Source organism: Mustela putorius, unplaced genomic scaffold (assembly GCF_011764305.1).
Source record: "Mustela putorius furo isolate JIRA1106 unplaced genomic scaffold, ASM1176430v1.1 tig00001069_pilon_pilon_pilon, whole genome shotgun sequence".
NCBI lineage: Eukaryota > Metazoa > Chordata > Mammalia > Carnivora > Mustelidae > Mustela > Mustela putorius.
In genome coordinates this window covers 2,269,829-2,294,510 of record NW_025421558.1, presented here as the reverse complement: position 1 = coordinate 2,294,510, position 24,682 = coordinate 2,269,829, and the positions used below count along the sequence as shown (strand labels likewise).

General features: G+C 39.1%; 1 protein-coding gene across 7 annotated transcripts in view; it reads left to right on the top strand.

Moving 5' to 3' along the window:
• The first annotated feature begins 6,914 nt into the window (after positions 1–6,914).
• Positions 6,915–24,682, top strand: part of CEP295 (centrosomal protein 295) — a 53,694-nt gene continuing 35,926 nt past the window's right edge. For 4 of the 7 annotated variants that reach the window (XM_045087185.1, XM_045087187.1, XM_045087188.1 and 1 more), the window contains exons 1-6: positions 6,916–7,098; positions 10,843–10,970; positions 12,012–12,212; positions 19,347–19,471; positions 20,804–20,897; positions 23,109–23,204. In XM_045087185.1, the coding sequence (XP_044943120.1) occupies positions 6,963–7,098; positions 10,843–10,970; positions 12,012–12,212; positions 19,347–19,471; positions 20,804–20,897; positions 23,109–23,204 (780 nt within the window). In that variant the 5' untranslated portion in view covers positions 6,916–6,962. Of the gene's footprint in view, positions 7,099–10,842; positions 10,971–12,011; positions 12,213–19,346; positions 19,472–20,803; positions 20,898–23,108; positions 23,205–24,682 lie in introns of those variants that run through there. The other 3 variants (XM_045087190.1, XM_045087186.1, XM_045087191.1) reach the window with 3 other exon arrangements.

The following is a 24,682-nucleotide window of genomic DNA, read 5'->3' as shown; positions in this document are numbered from 1 at the left end:
CTGCTTGAGAGTGTTTATCTGTCTCTCTCTCTCTCTGTCCCTCCCCCCAATTAAATAAATAAATCCTTAAAAGAAAAAAAGAATTCGTGTGTTGAAGTCCTAACCCACCACTACCTCAAAATGTGACCTTTTTTGGAATAGGGTCGTTGCAGACATAATTGGTTAAGATAGGCCCCTAAAACTAACATGGTGTCCTTGAGTGATATCTTTATAGAAAGAGGAACTTTGGACATGCGCACATGCGCGCGCGCGCACACACACACACACACACACACACACACATGGCGAACCCCATGTGAAGCTGAAGGCAGAGATCAGGGTGATGCTTCTACAAGTTAAGAAACTGCCAGAAGCTAGCAGAGAGGCTTGGAACAGATCCTTCCCTTCAGAGGAAACAGAGTCCTGCAGACACATTGGTCTCAGACTTCCAGCCTCCAGTACTGTGAGGCAAGTAGTTTCTGTTGTGTAAGCCACTCAGTTTGTGGTCCTTTGTTAAGAGAGCCCTCACAAACTAACATTGAAAGGCATTAAAAAGTTGAGAAAGGGAAGATAATGTTTCAGGTAGATATAAGGTTCAAATGCCTTGCATGAGGAGAAGAAGGCAAAAACGCTGATGGTAAAAATGTAGGGAGGTAGCTGGAGAGAACCACACCCAGGGATGAGTGATGGAGGCCTGGAGCAGGCGCATGGAGAAAGCCAGTCCAGAGGGAGGAAGTCCAGAGAAAAAAATTCCTAGTAAGAATGACTTTGGACAGCAATAGATAACACTAGTCTTGATGTAAGATCTGGAAATACGAGATGGGATGGGCACCAAGGATTCTGCCATAATCCAATGTCCGTTAGGAAATACCGTCAACGGATCCACGGATACAAAAAATTACAGCATAGCATCAAGCTTAGGTGTTTGGCTTTGGAATAAAAGTCCTCATTTGCAGCTCCATCATGCTCTCCTCCTAGGGTGTGACCTCTCTGAGTCTTGGTTTCCTCTTCATAAAATGAGGATCTCAGAATGACTGACTTCCTAAATTAGTAAGTATCAGAGCTAGGATAAGAACTACACAAATACAGTAAACTGCTTCTACGACACACATACCTAGACTAGCAAGTGGCCAAGATCTACATTAGTGAAAAGGAACACCAGTCACGAAGGTGTTCCTTTAGAAGGTGTCATGATCTGCTTCTGTGACTTATTCATATTGTGACCCTTTGCTTCCCCTTTTCTATTCCTACATGGATATGCATTTCCCTGCTCTAACTTTACTTCACCTGGGGCTTTGTATAGCACGGGGCTTCTCAAACTTCACTGTGTATACAAGTTGCCTGCCGAGCTAGTTAAAATGCAGATTCCCAGCTGATGCTGATGCTTCTGACCTTTGGGCCATAATTTTGGAAGCAAGGGTGTGAATAACTGTTACGTTCACAGGTAAATGGGAATAATTTTGGATGAAGGGAGCTCTGACCCAGGAGTCCTGATTCTTTTGGATCAGACCTAGATCAGTTAAAGCAGCCCAGATAGCAGTGACAAAGAAAACCTTAGTGTGAAAGTTGCCTGCCCCAAGCTTGTGTCGGTGGCCAAACTATAGTATGATTTTTTAAAAAGATTTTATTTATTTATTTGAGAGAGAGAGAGGGCATGAGCGGGGTGAGGGGCAAAGGGAGAAGGAAAAGCATACTCCCTGCTGAGCAGGGAAGCCCCAACATGGAGACTCCTTTCCAAAGCTAGGCTCCATCCCAGGACCCTGAGATCATGACCTGAGCCAAAGGCAGACACTTAACTGACTGAGCCACCCGGGCGTCCTTGTAAGTATCATTTTTTTCCCCAGTTATTAATACTCACAACTTAGCTTTTTAAAAATGTGATCTTTACAAGTGCTCTCTAAGGTAGGATGGATACTAACTTTCTTGGCCCAGAGAGTGCCCATTAAATGCTGGGTATTTCTACCCCCATTTTATAGATGGAGACTGGGTTTCAGAGAGATGAAGTGTTAAGGTTTTCAAACCCACATCACCTTCTTCCAGCTGCAAAACTCTTCCCACACCACCAGTCCTCCTCAACTGCTATGTGCTTTCTGGGTTGCAAATAATCTCCTCCCCCTACCCCAACCTTTCATTTAAACTTCGTTCTCTTTTTAAGTACGGAACCCACAGTCTACACATTAATGGCTTAAGAAACATCAGTACATTAATACATGATATATTAGCAATGTGCTAAAGAAAGACTTAAAATATGAAACAAAACCAATCAATTTCCCAAACTCTCCCCTCATTTCTCACTCTCCTTAAATAAATGGCCCAATTCCTCACCACCCCGGAACTACCCACACACCTTAAATATATACATATATAATATGTGTGTGTGTGTGTGTATATATATATATATATATATATATATATATATATATAGATTTATAGATTTTAAAAGCCTTTCCCAGCCCATCTTTCCTCTTCCACTGGGCACTTTTAGTCTCACTGCTGGTGGCAGGTCTAAGGGGTCCCACTGAGATACCGTCATTTATTAAATTCTGGTGGGGTTTATGGCAGAAAGAGGGAGCAGTTGGGAGATGGTCAGATGGTTGATTATTTCTGTTCTTGCAGGGATTCCTGTGATGTCTAAATGGGGCGTCTCTCTATCAGAAGGGGCCCCCAAATGTGGGGTGACAATCGGGTGGAAGTCGGTGGCATGGGAGGTGGGAGAACTCACCTGAGGCAGAACAAAGGAGATAGATGTTTACTGGATACATCCCAAGGGAGCAGTGGGCAGGACAGCAGAGAATATACTGTCTGCAAAGAAGCAGTGGGTAGGGGCTGTTTTTAAAAGGAGAAGATGAAGAGTTATGGCAACGTATGGAATTCTGCCTTGTTTTGGTAATAACTGTGCCTGGTTGTAAGTAGCCCATTGGTACGTTAGGGCCTGTGGATATTTTTGAGGTGGGTCTCCTGATGGGCCTGTCTGTATTCAGCCGGGGGGAGGGGGGTGGGTGTCCCTGTGGACCCTCTCTACCTTCCATCACTCAAGCTTGTTTGCCTAAAAGTACCCTCTATGATTCCCTTTATTCTGGATTTTACTGCAAGAGTTAGTGAGGGAATCCCCTCCTCCCCCCGCCAACCACCACTATAATGCCAGCCGCTTGTACTGGATGGTTGTGGACAAAGACTCATGTGAACTCACAACAGTGAAGCTCTCAGCATCTGAGAAGTGTTGAAAACAGCTCCAATCTTAAAAGCCTCCAGCTGCATTTTGAGGAGGGGTAGCATCACACAGCAACCAGTCACACTGAAGTCATCACTGTGTTGGGCAACTCTTCCACTTGAGTCCTGCCTACCAACATTCATTCCCAATGGTAGAACAATATTCAAGAAGGTAAGTGTAAATACCTCTCCCTAAGCCTACAAAATATAAAAGGACCTAATTAAAAATGAAACAAGATGGGATTGGAAGGGAGACAAACCATAAGTGACTCTTAATCTCACAAAACAAACTGAGGGTTGCTGGGGGGAGGGGGTTTGGGAGAAGGGGGATGGGGTTATGGATGTTGGGGAGGGTATGTGCTATGGCGAGTGCTGTGAAATGTGTAAACCTGGCGATTCACAGACCTGTACCCCTGGGGATAAAAATATATTATATGTCTGTAATTAATTAATTAATTAATTTTTAAAAAATGAAACCCAGAACACCTATGAATACATAGAAAAAGGGTTTTTTTGGCTTTTGCTCTTTTTTTTGTCTCCTGTGCTCTTAAATAAATGTATTAAAATAAAAGCCAAAAAAGCCCTAGCATTTACTACATGCTTTGTGCCAGGCATGTCTTAAGACCTTTAAACCTTACAACTGCCTTTTTAAAGATGAGGAAATTAACTTTCGGGGAGGTTCAGGAACTAGCTCAAGGTCTGAGTTGTTAAAGCAGGTATTTAAATCCAGGCAGCTGGACTCGAGGCCCAAGATCTTAACTATTCTTTGATACTATTTGCCAAGATGCCCAGATGTTGCTTGCCTATGAGAATTTAAATATAAAACTATAGTCTCTTACCATTTGCAGAAAGAAACAGAAACTCTCGTTCAAAGCAGTTTAAATAAAAAGAGGGATTTAATAGCTTCTGTCAGTAAGCTGGAGAGTGGGGTGAATCCAGGGACTTGAACACAGGATTCTCTGTGTTTGCAATGCATGTCAGTTTCATTCTTTCAGATTACCTTGTGGGGGACCGCATGTTGGGGAAGCTTCAGTTTCATATTCTAAGATTAGCCCAGAGAGGATAAAATTCATCCCTCTGGCTCCAGTAAGAAAAATTCCTGTGAAAGATTCTGATTGGCCCAATTTAGCTCACGTGGCCTGGAAGGTTGGGACTACACTAAGAAAGTTACTAGAGAGAAAATACAACATAGCTGCTGTATTACATAATATGGCTATACCTCTTGGTAGCTTACAAAACGCTCTCATGATTCAACCACCTGTGAAGAGGGCACACGATATTTTAGTACAAGTAGTATTAAAATAATGGTGATGGATTCAAGATGGCCACAAATTCTTTGTCACTCTCTCCGTTGAGGGATGTGGTTCATCTTCCCTCACTGAAATCTGGGGGCTTGCCCTATGGTACTTATCAAAATGAGGCTGAACTTACTGTAACTACTTATCAGTTTTGTCTTTGAAAGTCCCTGCACCTTCTACTTTCTTTCTCTGGGAAACCTCACATTAAGGATATTCCCTCTTAAATCCAGCTAGTAAGAAATCAACCCACAAGGAAAGGCCACAAGAAGGCATTCCATTCAACAGTTCCAGCTGAGCTTTCAACTGACACAGTCAATGCCAGCCATAAAGAGCGAACCATTGTGGACGTTCTAGTGTGGTTTGACTGACAACAACAGAGAATCAAAACAGAAACTAGGGCTCATTGGCTTAGGGTCCTGCAGCTAGAAATCTCAGAGTTGGGATGCTAAACCAGATGTTCTAACTCTAAGTCCACTGCGCTTGCTTTGATTCTTTTTTGCCTTCCATTAAAGGCAGAACAAACCTTAATTCAAAGTCTCCAATTGTAGAATTTCTGCCTAGGATGCAGGTTGGGGTAGGGGAGTTTATCATTCACTCAGCAAACATTTACAAAGATTTATGTGGCCAGCAACTGAACAAATGCACTACTGGTTCTTGAGGAACTGAGTCTAATCAATAAATAGCTCATTTCAATAAGAACTGGTAAGTGCCATGATGGAAAAGGTGCAGGGTGCTTTTGAAAAACAAGGTGGACACTAAACCTAGCCCACAGCCTGAAATAATGGGCACATCTTTTGTTGGGTGTAAGAGGGTATCTCTGAGTCTATGTTGAGGATGTTGAAGACTATATTTAGAATGAATACAATTGTCCATCAAGATCAATGTGAACTGGAAATGGGGAAGGCATACAGGGAGGAAATATTCTAGTATTTAGGATAAGGACAGGAATTGTAGCCCTGATTCCACCCTTCACTTATATGCGCTTTTGACCAAGTCACTGAATTCCTCCTTAATTCATCTTTGTTGTTTGCAAAGGTGAGGTGGGGTTACACTATCTCTTCAGGTATTTGGGCAGTTCCTTTCTCCAACTCCCTTTAAGTTTGATGTTCCTTAGGGTTAGGTCCTTGTTCATTGCTCTTCTCACTCTGCAAATCCTCACTAAGTGATCTTATCTACGATGGCTTTGGTTGTCACTCATATGGAAATGATACCCAAGTCTAAATGCCACCCCAGTTCTGTGGGCTGTCTACCACTGTAGTCATCCGCTTACTGCACATCACGAAATGTTCCACACCTAAGTCAAGTTCAGTATGTCCAGAGCTGAGCTCATCACCTTGCCCACTTAACTGACTCCCACTTCTGCTTTCTCCCTTGGTTGGTAGCACCGCCTTTAACATTGTTAGTAGCCTGTGAGGTTAACTTCACTCTCAACTTTTCCCTCAACCTCACATGCAATCCTTTGTCAGTATTACTAGTTTTACCTCCTAAATATTTCTGCAATTCATCCTTTGTCTATATCCCATAAATAGTTCATATTCAAAATATTCGAAGCTTAACTCGTTACTCCCCCTCCCCCCAAACCTGCTCCTATTCCTGAGTTCTAGCAGGATGCTATCCCCATCCACTCAGTTGCCAAATATGGAACTTAGGCATCATGGTTGATTTCTCCCTCTCCTTTGCTTTCCATAGCCAGGTAGCTGCCAATTTCTGATGTTTGGCCTCGTTTGCGATCATCTTTCACTTCCTATAGTCGTATCCTAATTGGTTTCCCTGCCTTCAGCCTTCATAACCTCTGGCCTCTTCTCCACCACCATGCCAAATCTCATCACGTCAGCAACTTCCCTCTTCCCCCCTCCCCATATTCTAATTCTTAGATTCTTGCCATGTTTTACCTCCAGCCTACAAAATCTAGGATGGGAGCCTTAATGCACTTACCCTTGTCTCCCCTGAACCTACCACACTATACTTGGCACATACTAGTTGCTCAATAAATATGAACCTGCTCTCATCCCTTGATTATAGTTTATAGTAAACTGTGACATGGTGCAGATGTATCAGACCTCCGGAGGCACAGACTGTCACAATATGGTTCACTGCTGTATGAGCCGGAGCCCCTTGACGAACGCTGTGACACTGACTGCAGAAGAACAGAACCAAATGAATTCCACAGTCAATGCACAAAAGGACACCCATCCCAAGGCATCTTCATAATAGTGCCTAAAACTAAAGTCACCCTCAACTCTCTGGGCAAATATTTCCCCCTTTCCGGACCTCTGTCTCCTGACGTGTAAAGCAGGCACAGTGAGAGAGAGGCAGTAACCCTCAGAGCCTCGGCAGGTGTGAGAAATAATGGACCGCTACGTAGGGCTTGGCGTGTGCGCGGGCTTTTCCGGCGCGGCCGTCCCAGCGGCCCTCGCGGGAGGCGGGACTAGCCCGATTCCCGCCGCTCGGCCCCGCCATTGGCGGGCGGTTTGAATGACGGAAGTGACGGGAGCTTGGCGATGGCTGCCCCGCAGGCGCACAAACGGCTGCTGGGAAGCTGGTGGGCCGCGGGCGCCTGGGAGGTCTCTGTCTGAGCTGCCGTTCCTGATTCCGGGCCCCCGGTTTTCAGGTGAGTGACGGACGAGCCGGCTTCCCGTGGCCCGGGCGTGCACAACCTCCCGAAGTCCAGGAGCTGGGGGGTGTGCTCCCCAGGGAGGGGATGCCGTGAAGGCGCGGCGTCTGGGGCGCGGCGCGGCCCGGGCCCTGGCTGGGGTCGGGCTGGCGGCCGTAAATAGTGCGGGGAAGGGGGGTGCCCCCCGACGCAGACCGCCTGCTTGCTGCCAGAGGCTGCTCCCGGGCTTTAGGCGCGTGTGGCCTTGCGCGCCCTCCCCAGGTGGGGTCGCGCGGGGTCCTTGGGCTTCCTAAGCAGGGCTGGCCGGGAGGGCCTCCGGGCTGCTCCCGCAAGCGCTTCGCGAGGCGTCCAGCCCGCTCTTTCCCCAGGGCCCCCAGCCCACCCGCCGAACTTGTCCTGAAACCCGGGAGCCGTTTAAGAGCACTGCCTGGAATTATTTCTTGCAGAGAGCGAGCGTGCTTTTTTGCTCTCACCTTTAATTCCTCAGGTAGTTAGTCGTGCCACAAGCTGAGCTTTTAAAACAGTGGGGAACATTTGAGTCCTTAATCCTTAGAGAGTATTTGGCAGTTTCATATTAAGTCACGTAATCATCAGAACAACCTGTTGCGGTAGATGTTGTGATTCCCATTATATAGTTTAAGAAAGCGACACCACAGTAACTTAAATGACTTGGTCAGTATTTTCCTGCTGTAAATGGTCGTGATGAGTCTTGAACAGAGATCGTCTAAGTTCAGTATTTTGTGATTGTGATATGCCAAGTGCTGTTTAATTCTCAGGACAAAATCTTAAAAGGTAAGTTAATATCATCTGTTCCTGGGTAGTATTAATACACAGAATTTAAGAATCCATACTGATCTGAATAAATGGCTTAATAAATGAGAGAGGGAGCAGGGGAAGCTCTTCCTCATAGTAGGATTCCAGTTGGTAAGTGTAGAAGGAATAGTGACAATAGAATATGCTTTTCGGTTAATGCTATAGTTAATGCATCAGACATTAACATCACCAGTAGTGTTAAGACACCATAAGGTAATTTAGTGCACTGAGAAATGGTGTGTCATCATTTCTTTGGTATTCTTGCCAAAAATTTGTAATCTCAGTCTAACCACAAGAAAAGATTAAGCAAATCCAAATTGAGGGACATTCTACAAAGTAACTGGCCAGTATTTTTTAAAAGTCGGGAGGTTGAAAAGAAAGGCACGGACTGAAGAACCGTCCCAGATTGGAGAAGTCCAAGGAGACATGACAATTTCGACAGCTGTGAGAATGTAATTCACAGACCTTCAGTTCCCATTTTCTGAAATCCATTTGCATGGATGCTTCCCCAGGACTGTTTTTGGCCAATGATAGAATATGGCATGGACATTCAGGCAGGCCTATTCCTTAGAAAGTAGGGACTTTCCCTTAACTCTGGGAGGTCTTACTAAAGACCTTACTGGGTAGTCATCTTCCCAACTTTCCCGTTTTCCGTTCAGTGTCATATTTGCATGGAAGTCTGAATGCTCCCTCTTTTTGCTAGCTCCCTCATTTCCCCTCACACAGGCATTTCTCCTAATAACATCTTCGGAGGTTTAATCCTGTCTTGTCCTCTGCTTCTTGGAGGACCCAGAATAACACAACAGTCGAAAGCAGTGGGTTGTCCTTGGATTGGGTCCTGTTCCAGAAAATGGATGTTTGTGGGATACTTGACAAAATTTGAATAAAGTCTGTAGGTTAGTTAGAAGTATTGTGCTAGTGTCAGTTTCTTGGTTTTGATCATTGTGCTGTGATTGATGTTTAGAGACACTGGGGAAAGAGTAGATGGAAATTCTAAGTCTGAAATTATTTCCAAATAAGTTAAAAAAAATTAAGGAAGTTATATGCAAGAGAAAAATTACTCTGCCACATCTCAGGAGGTAAAAGTAACAAATCTATGTTTCCTTATAATCCCCAAGCAAATGAGATGATAGATACACACAACAATCTGAAAAGACAGGTTTTTTTCCCCTTTCTTATTAAGGTATAAACTTAAAACACACAAATCTAAGTGTTATCACTTGGGGAATTTTTACATAAGTATACAGCTGTGTAATCATAACAGAGCAAAATGCAGATCATCTCTAGCATCCCTGCAGGCTCATTTGTGCCCCCTTCTAGTCATTAACCTACAGAAAGGTGACCTCTGTTTTAACCCTTGTTTAACAAGACCAATCATGGGTTAATCTTGTCTGCTTGTTTTTGTAGTTTGTGTAAATGGAATTTTACAGTATGTTCTCTTTTTTGTCCTTTTTTCCCATGATACTTTCTCTGAGATTTAGCAGGAATTAGTTTCGATAGTTTCAATATGAATTCAGAGACCTTCAGAAAAATTATTAAGACTGAATTTAACCTTGGTCATTTTCTCTTCTTTGTTCTGTCTTTCCTTATTCGTCAATCCCCACTAGCAAAAGATACCATTTTAAACAAAAATTTCCTCATTCCACATGTTTTAGCATATCAGAAAGTTAGGAGCCACATGGAATAAGGAAACCAGATTCTTCTTTTTAATCTGGCATTAGATCCTGTCACTTAGGTCAAGTCCTTTAGCACAAGAGGCCTTTGATTCTTCATTATAAAATGAGGAAGACAGTCAGCACTTTAACTGCTGTTACTTACTGGAAAAGATTTTCAGATGAAAGCAATTATTTCTTTTGGGCAGAAGAGTCCGATTGTCCCTATTAGATAACTTGAAGTCCTTATAGCCCAAAACAGTATCTGTCCATATTATGTGAAATACTGCCTGATAGTTGTTATTTGTTAAATTAACTTGAATATTAAAATAAAACTATAACCTCTGTCCTTCAGTTCTTAGCAATCTAGCTAGAAAAGTCAGAGTGTAATTGATGGAAAATGAGGGCAAAGTAATACCAAGACAGCATTAGATTGGTCCCTACATTGAGTGTGAAGATAATGTGCATTCTGGGTGGGCAAGTCAGGAATGAGATGGTGGGTAGGTGAAGCAAAAATTACTAGAGGACAGTTTCATGAATGAGTGGAGCTTCAGCTAGCTTCAGAAAGATGTAAGTATCCGTGTTCTAATCTAGAGAGGAGAGTGAGAACATTTGAATGTCAGTGGCATTAATAGGACCTAACACCTGACTCCTGTGAGCAACACAGTCATTCTCAGAGAAATTTTTAAAGTGGTCATTGATCTGAAATAAGCACACCATTGTAATTATTAAAGAATTGTTGAGGGGTTGATGTGATTCCATATGATACAGTGACACTTGGTCATCAAGTTATAAACAATAGACTGGGAGTTGAAACTGGGGGCTAGGAGCCCTTTGCAATTGCAGCAGTCCTGTTGGTTGTGAACAAGTTCTCAAAGTTCTAAAGTGTAAAATCATAATGCTGAAAACATTTATTCTTTGCTAAAACACTTTTTTAAGTCTTTGTGCTTTTCTACATTTAATGTAGCTCTGGAAATCCCAGTAGGAAGTAAGTAAGGTCCCAGATACTGTAGGTAAACAGCACTCTGCTGTCAGGGGCAAAAACTTTTTCAAGTAATTCTGGTTCACCCTCCACTTGACCCCGTCTCCTAATTTGAGAATCATCGACTTCAGTGCTGAAGTTAATAATTGTAATTTGAAATATAAGTTGGCCTCAATTTACCCAAATTATTTTGTGTATATATAGTCCTTTAAATGTCAAGTAGTAAATGTATTTTTAACGTTGTTCTGATCTTTGCTGCCCTGTTTAAATAGACTTTTTTTTTTTTTAATTCAGAAACTTTAAAGTACCTGGAAATGAAAAGAAAGGTAGGGAATGCTGGCAAGCTGAGATTGAGTCCTAACGAGGAAGCTTACATTTTAAAGGAAGATTATGAAAGACGACGAAAACTAAGATTGCTGCAGGTAAGATTCATCTGGAACAAGATTTCTAATTCTTTGTCTTCCCCAAATTATTAGTGTTTTTATTACAGTAGAGAGTTCTGAAGGTTGCACTTAAAACCCTTTTCTGGTTGTTTAAGAGCCCTGGTTCTTGTGTACTAACAAATTTAGGAAAATTTGGAAAAATGGGCTGAAATGGTAAACAGATGAAGAGTTTGAAGATAGGGATTATTTGACTTGATAATTACTGGAAAATGGCTCTTTAAACATTTTCCAGACAACATGTTACTGATGAAGGTTAGAGTAGGAAGATAAGAATGGCTTTGAGGAAGACTTGCTGGAAAGATTATTAGGTGCTGTAACATTTATTAAGAAGTTGTAGATTATTTTCTAGAAGTCTTTTCAGAGTAATATAGTTAAGCCCTTGTGAAGCATGTTTTAGGTGCCATTCTATCTAAAATTGGGGATGATATACCACAAATACGGACATCTCATCTGGCTCTATCTATACGTATCTGGGCTAGACATTTTATTCTTTTTAAATTTTTTTTAAGACTTTGTTTATTTGAGAGAGAGTGAGCAAGGGAGAGAGAGAACACGAGTGGGAGGAGGGTCAGAAGGAGAGGGCGAAACAGACTCCCCACTGGGTGGGAGAGCCTGACGAGGGGCTTGATCTTGGGACTCCAGGGTCATGACCTGAGCTAAAGGCAGCTGCTTAACCAACTGAGCTGCCCAGGCACCCCTGGGCTATAAATTTTATTGAACATCCTTAGCAATTTAAGCTCTTAACAGTTATTACGATGGTAATGGTGGTCCTGTTGGTGCTTGGGTTGAGGAGGAGAAGACAATAGCTAATAAGTTAGAGAACTTTAGAAGTAGTCTTGAGATCTTAACTTTTTTACATTGCTTGATTTTCCACATCACGTAGGCCTTATCTAATATGACTATTCGGGAGAATTGATACACCTGAGGAGAATTCATTTAAGTTCCTATTTCCAAATAGCTTTCCAAAAAAACTTGAAGTAAGCCTCTTTTCATATAATCTTTTAAATATGCATTCTTTAGGTTCGAGAACAAGAAAGGGGTATCGCTTTACAGATAAGAGAAGACATAAAACAGAGGAGAAATCAGCAATTAACTCGTTTGGCAGAGGAACTAAGGACAGAATGGAAAGAATCACAAACTCAGAAAATAAAGAACTTGGAAAAGCTATATTTGGCAAGTTTAAGAAGTATGGGAGAGGGACACCAACATGCCAAAGAAAATGTGAGTGCTTATTTGACTACCTGTCTGGTAATGGGTATGAGTAAAAAGTAAGTTGTTTGTGGTATGCATGCATGTATAGGGTTTGTTTTGGCCAGCCTGAACTTCTTTATGTTTTCTATGATTATTTTTTTTAATTATAGTTGACATTCAGTATTATACTAATTTCAGGTGCATAACATAGTGGTTCAGCAATTACATACATTATGCAGTGCTCATCCTGATAAATGTAGTTACCAGCTGTCAACATGCAAAGTTATTACAATACTTTTGACCATATTCCCTATGCTGTGCTTTTCATTCCTGTGACTTATTTCAAAGCAAGAAGTTTGTACCTCTTAATCCCCTTCACCTATTTCACCCCTCCTTTGCCTGCTCACCTTTGACAACCACCAGTTATTCTCTGTTAGTTGGTTTCTGGTTTTTTGTTTGTTCATTTGTTTTGTTTTTTACAAGTGAAGTCATAAGGTATTTGTCTTTCTCTGAATTATTTTACTGAGCACATTACCTATAAACTCCATCCATACTGTCGCAGATGGCAAGATCTTTTTTTTTTTTTTTAATGACTGAGTGATACTCCATTGTATATATACACACCTTATCTTCTTTATCTGTATATCTGTCGATGGACACTTGGGCTGCTTCCATAATTTGGCTATTATAAATAGTGCTGCAACAAACATGGGGGTGCAGGGGCGCCTGTGTGGCTCAGTTGGTTAAGCATCTGTGTTTGGCTCATATCTTTGTTTGGAATATATCTTTTCAAATTAGTGTTTACATTTTTGGGGGGTGAATACCCAGTAGTAGAATTACTAGATCGTTTGGTATTTTTATTTTTAAATTATTTGAAGAACGTCTGTACTGTTTTCCACAGTGGCTGCACGAATTTACATTTCCACCAGTAGTACAACAGGATTCCCTTTTCTCTATATCCTCACCAGCACTTGTTATTTCTTTTCTTTTTTATTTATTTGACAGAGAGAGATCACAAGTAGACAGAGAGGCAGGCAGGGGGGCGGCGGGGAGAGCAGGCTCCCTGCTGAGCAGAGAACCCGATGTGGGACTTGATCCCAGGACCCTGAGATCATGACCTGAGCTGAAGGCAGAGGCTTAACCCACTGAGCCACCCAGGTGCCCCTGTTATTTCTTTTTGATACTAGCCATTCTGACTGGTATGAGGTGGTATCTCATTGTGGTTTTGATTTGCATTCCTTTAATTAGTGATGTTGAGCATTTTCATGTGTCTGTTAGCCAGCCATTTGTCTTTTTTGGAAAACTATTCTGATCCTCTGCTCATTTTGAAATTGGATTATTTGATCTTTGTTGTTTTGGGTTATATGAGTTATTTATGTATTTTGTATATTCATGCATTATCCGATATATCATTTGCAGGTACCTTCCCCCATTCAGTAAGTTGGGCTTTTTGTTTCTTTGTTTTGGTGTTCTCCTTCATTGTGAGAAAGCTTTTTAGTTTGATGTTGTCCCAGTTGTTTATTTTTGCTTTTGTTTCCCTTGCCTGAGGAGACAAATCCAGAAAAATAAAGCTGACTGATTCTAAGAAACTGCTACTTATGTTTTCTTTTCATAATTTAATGGTTTCAAGCCTTATGCTTAGGTCTTTAATTCCTTTTGGGTTAATTTTTATGTATGTTGTGAGAAAGTAGTCCAGTTTTATTCTTTTGCTTGCAGCTGTCCAGTTTTTCCAGCACTATTTATTGAAGAGGCTGTCTCTTCTTCATTGTATGTTCTTGCCTCTCGTTGCTGATTAATTGACCATGTAAACATGGATTTATATCTGGGCTCTCTGTTGTTGACATAGAGACATGGATCTCTATGTCTGTTTTTGTGCTAGTGCCATACTGTTTTTGTTTATTATAGCTTTGTAATACAGTTTGAAATCAGCAAGTGTGATGCCTCCAGGTTTGTTCTTCTTTCTTAAAATTGCTTTGGCTATTTGGGGTCTTTGTGGTTCCATGTAGCTTTTAGGATTATTTGTTCTAGTTTGGTGGAAAATACTATTGATATTTTGTTAGGGATTGCATTGACTTCATAGATTGCTTTGGATTGTATGGACATTTTAACAAATGAGTTCTTCCAGTCTGTGAACATTGAATATCTTTCCATTTATTCATATCATCTTCAATTTCTTTCACCAGTGTTTTTTAATTTTCAGAGTACAGGTCTTTTCACCTCAATTAAATTTATTCCTAGATATTTTATTCTTAGTGATGTAATTGCAAATGGGATTATTTTCTTAATTTCTTTTTCTGCTACTTTGTTATTAATGTATAGAAATGCAACAAATTTCTGTATATTAATTTTGTGTCCTGCATCTTTACTGAGTTCATTTAATATAACAGCTTTTTGGAGGAGTCTTCAGGGTTTTCTATATGTAAAACCATGCCATCTGCAAATAGTGACAGTTTAATCTCTTCCTTTCCAGTTTGGATGCCTTTATTACTTGTGTGATTTCTGTGGCTAGGAATTTCAGTACTATGTTGAATAATAGAGTAGACATCCTTGTTTTGTTTCTGATCTTAGAGGAAGAGCTTTCAACTTCTCACAGTTGAGTATGATGTTAGCTGTAGGTTTCTCATAAATGGCCTTAATTATGTTGAGGTATGTTCCCTCTGAGCCTATTTTGTTGAGAGTTTTTATCATGAATGGATGTTGATTTTTGTCAAATGCTTTACCTGCTTCTAATGAAATTGATCTTGTGGTTTTTGCCCTTGGTTTTGTTAATGTGAGTTATGGTTCTTGAACCATCCTTGCATTCCTGGAATAAATCCATGATTGTGGTGAATGATCTGTTTAATGTATTGTTGAATTCAGTTTGCTGATATTTTGTTGATTTTCACATCTATGTTCATCAGGTATAGATGGATCTGATTTTCTTTTTCTGCAATTTTTGTCTGGTTGTGGTATCAGGATTATGCTGGCCTTTAGAATGAATTTGGGAGCATTCCCTCTCTTCTTTTTAATGGAATAGTTTGAGAAGGAGTCAGTATTAACTTTTTAAAATGTTTGACAGAATTCACTAAAAGTCATCTCGTCCTTGACTTTTATTTATTGGGAGTTTTTTTATTATTGAGTCAGTTTTATTGCTAGTCATCAGTCTGTTCATATTTTCTATTTCTTCCTAATTCAGTCTTGGAAGGTTGTTTCTGGGAATTTATCCATTTTTTTCTAGGTTGTCCAATTTGTTGGTGTATCATTTTTCATAGCAGTCTCTTCTAATCCTTTGTTTTTCTGTGGCATAACTTCTCTTTCAAATTTTATTTTTATTTTATTTTATTTTACTTTTTAAAGATTTTATTTTTTTATTTGACAGAGAGAGACATAGTGAAAGAGGGAACACAAGCAGGGGGAGTGGGAGAAGGAGACCAGGCTTCCTTCTGAGCAGGGAGCCTGATGCAGATTGATCCTAGGACCCTAGGATCATGTCCTGAGCCATAGGCAGACACTTAGCAACTGAGCCACCAGCCTATCAAATTTTATTTGAATGAACTTTTTTCTTGATGAGTCTGGCAAAATGTTTCTCAGTTATGTCTCTCTTTTCAAAAAACAAGCTTAGTTTCATTGATCTTGTTTATTGTTTTTTTTTTCCTTTAATCTCTGTTTGATTTATTTCCATCCTTATCTTTATTTCCTTCCCTTTACTAACATTTGGGCTTTGCTGCTTGTTTTCAGTTCCTTTAGATATAAGTTTGGTTACTTATTTGAGATTTTTTTGTTTCTTGAGAGAGGCCCATATTGCTATAAACTTCCCTCTTAGAACTGGTTTTTCCACATCCCAAAGAATTTGGACGATTGTGTTTCCATTTTCATTTGTTTCTATGTTTTGTTTTATTTTTTATTTCTTTGATTTCTTTGTTACCCTTTGTTGTTTAATAGCATGTTATTTTCCATTTGTTTGGTGGGGTTTTTTTTCTTCAGTTTATTTCTTAAAGATTTTATTTTTATTTATTTATTTATTTATTTACTTATTTTATTTATTTGACAGAGAGAGAGGGAACACAAGCAGAGGGAGTGGGAGAGTGAGAAGCAGGCTTCCTGCTGAGCAGGGAGCCTGATGTGAGGCTGGATCCCAGGACCCTGGGATCATGACCTGAGCCAAAGTCTGACTGAGACACCCAGGTGCCCCTCAATATTTTTCTTGTAATTGATTTCTAGTTCCATACTGTTGTGGTTGGAAAAGCTCCTATTATGATTTAACTTCTTAAATTTATTGAGACTGTTTTGTGCCCCAGTGTGTGTTCTATCCTGGGGGATGTTCCATGTGCACTCAAAAAGAATGTGTATTCTCCCATTTTTCTTGGGGGGTGTGGGGGTGGGATGGAATGTGATCTCTGTATATTTTAAGTCCATATCTCTGGATGATATGTGAATGTAAGTGGCTTTTAAGTCTCCTATTATTGTATTACTGTCACTTTCTCCCTTTTATGTCTGTTAATACTTGCTTTATGTATTTAAGTGTTCCTCTGTTAAGTGCCTAGATATTTACAGTTGTTTCAGCCTCTTGTTAGGTTAATCACTTTTTACTGTGTTGTGTTTTTCTTTGTCTCTTGGTATAGTCTGTTTTAAAGTCTGTTTTGGCCTGATATAGGTATTTTTGCCCTGGCTTTATTTATTTATTTTAATTTCCATTTGTATAGAATATCTTTGTCCAGCCCTTGACTTTCAGTCTGTATGTCTTTAGGTCCAAAGTTGGTCTCTTATAGGCAGCATGTAGATGGGTCATAGTTTCTATCCATTTTTTCACCCTGTCTTTTTTATTAGAACATTTACTTCATTTGCATTTAAAGAAATGATATTGATAGGTACATACTTACTGCCATTTTGTTGTTTTCTGATTGTTTTTGTAGTTCTGTGTTCCTTTCCTTTTCTCTTGCTCTCTTTCTCTTGTTCTCCTGCTTTCTCGTGTTTTGATGACTTTCTTTAGTGTTAATGCTTGGATTTCTTTCTCTGTGTGTCTGTTGTAGGTTTTTGGTTTGTGGTTATTAGGTTCATACATGGTGTTCTATGTATATAACAGTCTATATTAAGTTGATGGTTGCAAGTTTCGTTGTAAAAGCACTACATTTTTACTGCCCGTTTCATATTTTCTGTATGTGAGGTAGTGTTTTACATCTTTTTATTTTGTGTGTCCCCTAAGTATTGTAGATACAATTGATGCTTCTACTTTTATCCTTTAATCTTCAAACTAGCTTTATAAATGATTGCTCTACTACCGTTAAAATATATTTGCTTTTACATTGGAATCTTTTCCTTTTATAGTTTTCTCACTTCTAATTATGGCCTTTTCTTTTTCACTTAAGTCCTTTTAACATTACTTGTAAGGCTGGTTTCATGATGATGATTTAATTCTTGACATTTTAATTACGTGTCTTGGTGTGTGACTCCTTGGTTTAATGTTATTAGATGCTCTCTTGTGCTTCCTGGACCTAGAAGTCTGTTTACTTCCCTAGGTTAGGAAAGTTTTCAGCCACTGTTTCTTCAAATACGTTTTCTGCCCCTTTATTCTCCTCTGGGATCCCTATAATATGAATGCTATTACACTTGCTAGTGTTTCAGGTCCCTTAACTTACTCTCATTTTCTAATTTATTATTTTTTAAATTTTTACTGTTTAGCTTGGGTGCTTCCCATTACCCTGTTTTGCAGCTTACTGATTGATTCTTCTGCATCCTTTAACTTACTGTTGATTCCCTCTAGTGTATTTTCCATTTCAGTTACTGTATTTTTCAGCTCTGATTTTTTTTTTTTTTAATTTTTTCTCTCTTTGTTTAAGTTCTCACTGAATTCATCCAGTCTTAAATCTGGGGAGCATCTTTCTCACCATTACTTTTAACTCTTTACCAGGTATATTGCCTGTCTCCATTTTGTTTAGTTCTTTTTCTGCGGTTTTGCTTTGTTCTCTCATTTGGAACATATTCCTCTATCTCCTCATTTTGTCTGACTTTCTGTGTTTGTTTCTGGGAATTAAGTGGAACAACTCCTTCTTCTGGTCTTGAGGGACTGGTCTTAGGTAGGAATGTCCCCAGTGCAGACTGAATGTGACTGGTAGCTTTGGCTAGCAAGTGGAGCTCCTACAGTCATGGGACGGGGCCAGGTATGCTGCGCTGTGGGACCACCCTGATGGAACAACTAGAGTGGGCTTGGGATGGACCAGGGATCTCATGTGCTCTCAGCTAGGACCGTACTAGCAAGATGACTAAACTGAAGCAGTCTGGGTTTCCTGGGGTGCTCCATGTTGGGGCTGCCCTGGCAGACCTGCCTCAACTTTTTGGTGTATTCATGTATTACAGTAATACTGCTGGGTGCATTTCCGAGTAAGAGTCACTGTCTTCATGTGGTGTTTAAAGTGGAACTATTCTCTTCCAGTCCTTAACTATCTGGGTAAATAAAACCACCTTCTGAGCCAAAAATTGATTGTTTAAAGCATTTTGGACAGATTCATTGGGGTGAATTCAGATTTCCCATTTTATTATGATTCTTCATATCTCTAAGACATGTGTAGTTGAATGTTTTGTAATCACTTGTATTTCATGCACAAATAGTAAAAATTCTTTAATGACTTTCAGAAAGACGAAGTAGAACTTTAACACTGTTCCCTGACCATGTTTTGTTTATTGTGAGTCATGGTTGGAAAAGACTAGATTGTGGTCCCAGAGATAGTTGCACAAAATAAGCAACCTAGTTCCAAAGAAGGCAGGTCTTTGATATCAAACAATTAGGAAAATAAGCATCTTTAAGAAATATGTTCTTGCTTCTTGAGTTTACTCTTTGTTTTTAGTAATAGCCTTAGATTGTGACATCTGATTTTTATAGTGTTACTTATGCCACCATTAACTTTGTGCTTCAGTGAGTGAAGGGGGTATTGAGTACCTATCAATATAATTTCTTTAAATATAAGTGAACTAAATGTTCCAATCAAAAAGACAGGGTGAAAAAATGGATAGAAACTATGACCCATCTACACAGTTTCAGTGAAGAAACTGCTTCAATGCAGTTTCTCAAACTTCAGTTACTTGAATACCTTCGTGATTTTGCCCTGACTAGATAACCACTGATACTACTTTTATGTTTGGCATTTTAATCTTGTTTAACATGACATTTTAAGTAATATATATTTTTAGGAACCTGATTTGAATGCTCTGGCACGGCGGGCAGCAGAAAGAAGAAGGAAAGCAGAAATGAGGCATAAAGAAGCTCTGAAATTACAAAAGAGTAAAAAAGAAGAACTAGCGAAACAAAAAACCTGGTAAAGTAATAATGAAATTCATCCCATTTTCCACTGAAACATGATATGACTAGAAGTAGAGAGCATACCGGGTACTGTTAAACATAATTATTAAATACAAGTCATATGGTATATCCATTGGTTTGTTAAACTTGGTTTAAAAAATAACAGTGGAGGGCGCCTGGGTGGCTCAGTGGGTTAAGCCACTGCCTTTGGCTCAGGTCATGATCTCAGGGTCCTGGGATCGAGTCCCGCATGGGGCTCTCTGCTCAGCAGGGAGCCTGCTTCCTCCTCTCTATCTCTGCCTACTTGTGATCTCTCTCTCTGTCAAATAAATAAATAAAATCTTTAAAAAAAAAAAAACAGTGGAGATATGGTTTACCTCAGTGCACAAAGTAACACGGGAGCTTTCTCTTCTCCAGTGACTTTAGCAATTACTTAGTTTCTGGAGAAATATATAGCTAGCTCAAAATGCATGTTCCCCAACTGTCTGCCTCTGATGTAAAAGAAAGAACGATCAGTGCAATTAAGAACATGAAAAGAGGTTTAGACTCTTGGCAAATCATTTTTGCATGTTGTAAAGTTGGTGGAGCCTGTTACCAGTCCATGATGCTCATTTTGTATGGTGTCCCATCTTTATCAACATTTCTTGTTTTTATTCTGCACTATTTTTTTTTTTTTTAAGATTTTTTATTTATTTATTTGACAGAGAGAAATCACAAGTAGATGCAGAGGCAGGCAGAGAGAGAGAGAGGGAAGCAGGCTCTCCGCTGAGCAGAGAGCCTGATGCGGGACTCGATCCCAGGACTCTGAGATCATGACCTGAGCCGAAGGCAGTGGCTTAACCCACTGAGCCACCCAGGCGCCCTATACTGCACTATTTTAAATGAAGAAACATTAGATGTTTATTGGGTCAGTTTCACCGAAGGTCTTTATGTCTTTAAAGATACACCTCTTTTACTTGGTACACATTTTCTTAAATGACCAGTGTGTATAGATTGTTTTTTGTTTTGTTTTGTTTTTTAAGATTTTATTTATTTATTTGACAGACAGAAATCACAAGTAGGCTGAGAGACAGGCAGAGAGAAAGGAGGGAAGCAGGCCGCCCGCTGAGCAGAGAGCCCGATGTGGGGCTTGATCCCAGGACCCTAGGATCATGACCTGAGCTGAAGGCAGAGGCTTAACCCACTGAACCACCCAGGCACCCCTAGATTGTTTATTAAAGAGCATATTAAGCCTATGGGATCAGGCTGGAAGATTTCTTGATATCCTGTGGCATTTATATTTTATCCCTGAGAGTTGTGATCTAATATTACCTGAGACATTAATTTAGGGCATCTCTTGTCTTTCAAGGCATATAACAGCTCGAAAGGAAGCACTGCTTGTGGAAAAAGAGAGATCGGCCAAAATTACAAGTCTGCCACCACCACCCCCAGCTCTTTTTGAGGTGAATTATTTTGAATGTTGAGAAGAACTAGGTTGTAATACTTCTTCTTTACTGTTAGAATTCAGTGCAGCTCAAAATTTCGTTTGTTTAAACTTAATTTTTAAGCTTACAGGTAACAAATGAATATGTCTGGAGTATTTAAAAATATTCCTAGAGGGGCGCCTGGGTGGCTCAGTGGGTTAAAGCCTCTGCCTTCGGCTCAGGTCATGATCCCAGGGTTCTGGGATCGAGCCCCGCATCAGGCTCTCTGCCCAGCGGGGAGCCTGCTTCTCCTTCTCTCTCTGCCTGCCTCTCTGCCTACTTATGATCTGTGTCTATCATGTAAATAAATAAAATCTTTAAAAAAAAAAATTCCTAGATATCATTTTGCCTTTTCTTTAGTGTATATCTCTGATTATAAGTACTTTTTATAAAAGCACAGTACTGATATTCCTGATACCTAATATTCAGTCTTTATTTAGTTTTCACCAATTATCTTAATTTATTTTAGTTGTTTCAAAAACTATGTTTGACTTTTTAAAAACTATAACTCGTTTGGTCTTCTTTTTTAATTCCCTTTATCTACAGAGGAAAAAATTAGATTATTTGCACTATCGACTTTTTCACATTCAAGACTTGGGTTTTGTAAATAGTCATTACTTCACAGGTAAAGAAGTTAGGGTCAGATAAATTTACACAAGATTACATAAAGTGGATGAGAGAAGTCTGTTTCTCTGTGGGAGTAATATGTGTGCTTTTGTGATTTTGAGCATATTTTTAAAAAGACATTTATTGAGTAAAGTGGAAATTAATTTTAAAAGGTATTGGTTCTTTTGTTTTATAATAGCTTGTTGTAGTTACTGAAATGGCTATCTGGATGAGTCTTACAATTACATAGTTATTTTTATCTAAAAAGAGGAAGTAAAAAAAACCCCATAAATCTAGGGATATCTGATTTCACTGTATATACAAGTATATTTTCTGTAGGTAAGATCAGCATAAGTACCAGATATTGCCTTAAGCCTTTCATTTTGTTAGCCTTCCTGCTTTTATGTGGAGCCATCTGCCATGCCGACATTTGATGCAAGATTCAAATGAGAGTCAGATTTCAGTCACTCCCTCAGTATGGTGTTAAAAGTATCATGTTATCCATGATGCCTTTTGATTTCCTTTGCTGTAATTCCTAATATGCCTATCAAGCCAGGGTCACATTTTTACATAAAGCAATTAAGACATCTGCATAAGTGCAAGTATGAATTATGTGCAAATGTGTAGTTGTGCTTTTTTCCCCAACTTTTTATTATGAAAATTTTCAATATATAGAGAAATATACAGAGAAATTCAAAGGAAAACACAGTGAATAGTTGTTTACATCTATACATGTGTATAGATTTCAAATAGGATAAACATATACATTTGAATGTAAATTGTAGAGATGACATTTCACCCTGAATACTTCATTATACTCCTTATTATAAGAATAAGGACATTCTCTTATGCAACCAGAGTATTATACTAAGGAAATTAACATTGATTTCTTAATACCACTTAATATGCAGTCCATAATCAAGATCTCCAGTTGTCCCTAAATTGTTTTACTTTACAACTTCTTTCTTTTTTAAACCAGAATCCAGCTGGGCTTCACCCATTGCTTTTGCTTGTCTTGTCTTTCTCTCTCAGTATAGAACATTATCTTACACAACCATAGTCAGCCTTTTTTAAATTTCAGACTCTTTGAAGAGACTGGTCTCTCATATTCTATTTTGTCTCATTTGGCTATGGTGGTGACTACAAGAGATCTCTATCATAAAGGTATATTTTTCTCTTTTCAATGACCGATTAATCTGGGAGTTGATACTTCGGCACGAGGCAGGAATCTACCATTCTTCTACATTTATCCATTGTCCTACTTCTGTTTGGGAAAAGAAAAGACAACTTTCTCATCACTGGGCATGCAGCACCATAACCAAGTAATCAAACTTAGAATCTGTAATAGGGGAGCAATTTGCCGCTGTGCCTCCTGCTGTGGTGTGGTGTACAGCATCCCTGAGTTCCTGGTCTTGCCTTAATATGATCTAGCTTTTAAACCTAGATTCCAGGTAATGAAAGAGAGCCCATGTAGAGAAAAATGAATAAGGATAACTGATTAAATACAAAATTATTTTTATTGGGTCCAGCTTTAATTGAAAATACTGTTAACCTAATAATCCATTGTCTATGGTCCTTTTTCAGAACATTGAACTAAAGAGAACTTCTAATGTGAAAACTGGTAGATCCACCTATCATCATCTTTGCACTTTTGTGAGCAGAGAGACGGACACAGAGCAGGTGATTGACTTAGAGTTGTTTACAATCCTCACTTTGTTTCTCTGTTCATTGAAGTGAGTTATATCTATACATGTTCTCTGTGAAAAATTTGGAACTATACATATAAGCATAAACCATAGGAAAAACGACTACAGTTCCATAACCTAAAAGTAATGTGATTAATACATTAATGAATTTATTACGGCCTTTATGTATAAACATACACTTTTCAAAACATAATTTTTGTAGGCACTTAATACCTCATGATAGATTTAACCATTGTTCTTTTGTTCATTTCTTTTTGTTTCTTAATGCAAACATAATCTTGTACATTTTTGTATACAGCTCTGAGGTATGTTTAGACTCCTAGAAGAGAAATTACTGGTTTCAAACTATATAACGTTTGATACAGATACTTGATATGGATCATTAAATTGCCTTGTAAAAAGTATTGGCAACTTAGGGAACTAGTCATCATACTCTTCTCCATCCCCTTGTATGGATGATTATGGTTCAGAAAGTGTTGCCAGTCTTGCGAGTGAGAAATAATAATCATTGTTATTGAAATTGCTATTTCTTTGTAACTGGATTTTAATTTCTTTTCATATTGGATATATTTGGCTCCTGGGAAAACAGACTTTCTCAGTAGAGCTGTCCTGTAGAGTTCAGATTGCAGCAGATGCACATTTTGGTTAACTGCTTAATGGCAGTTGTTAAAATCACTATTAAGACCTAAGATGAGTATTCTCATTGTAGTATTAACTTTTAAGAAATAAGAATAAATCTTGATTTGTTTAAAATCGTGAATTATTATTACAACCTCAGTCTTACTATCACGTAGAAATAATAACTTCAGTCTGTGGCTAACTTGCTTTTGTGGTTACTACCCTACATTTTACAGTTCTCTCAAGTAATGCTTCTTGGGAGCACTTCCGGGGTCACTAGTGGTAGTTTGTAGAGTTCCATGATGTTATTCGAAGTTGATGGTATTGCACTCATACAAACACCATGGAAGAAAGTACACAGGAACCACGAGACATCACTTTTTACCACCATATGCAATTTACTGGAAAGGTGAATTGCTCATGCAGAAATGATTAGTGTCACATAGTGTTTTAGTGCTCACTGCCATAGCAACAGGATGTGGTCTAAAATTAACTGTTATGCATTCTGTTAGGACTTAAATACTGGATCGTTATGTTTGTTTTACATTTCTCCCGACTGTGAATGTTTTCCACGTTTGGTGTATAAGTGCTTGTGTGTGTAAGTTTTGATAAATTTTTAACTTTTTATAAGAGATTTTTATGTATTTATGGCAATAAATGATAAACTAGACTAGTACCTTACCTATATTTTATGCACTCTATGACATACCTAACTTTTCTTAATTTTTCAGTATTTCCAGGCTCCATGATTCAACTGCAAGTTTTTTCAGATTCTTGAACATCTCCAAAATATTTTCCCATATATTTTTTGGAAAAAACCCTTGTATAAGTGGA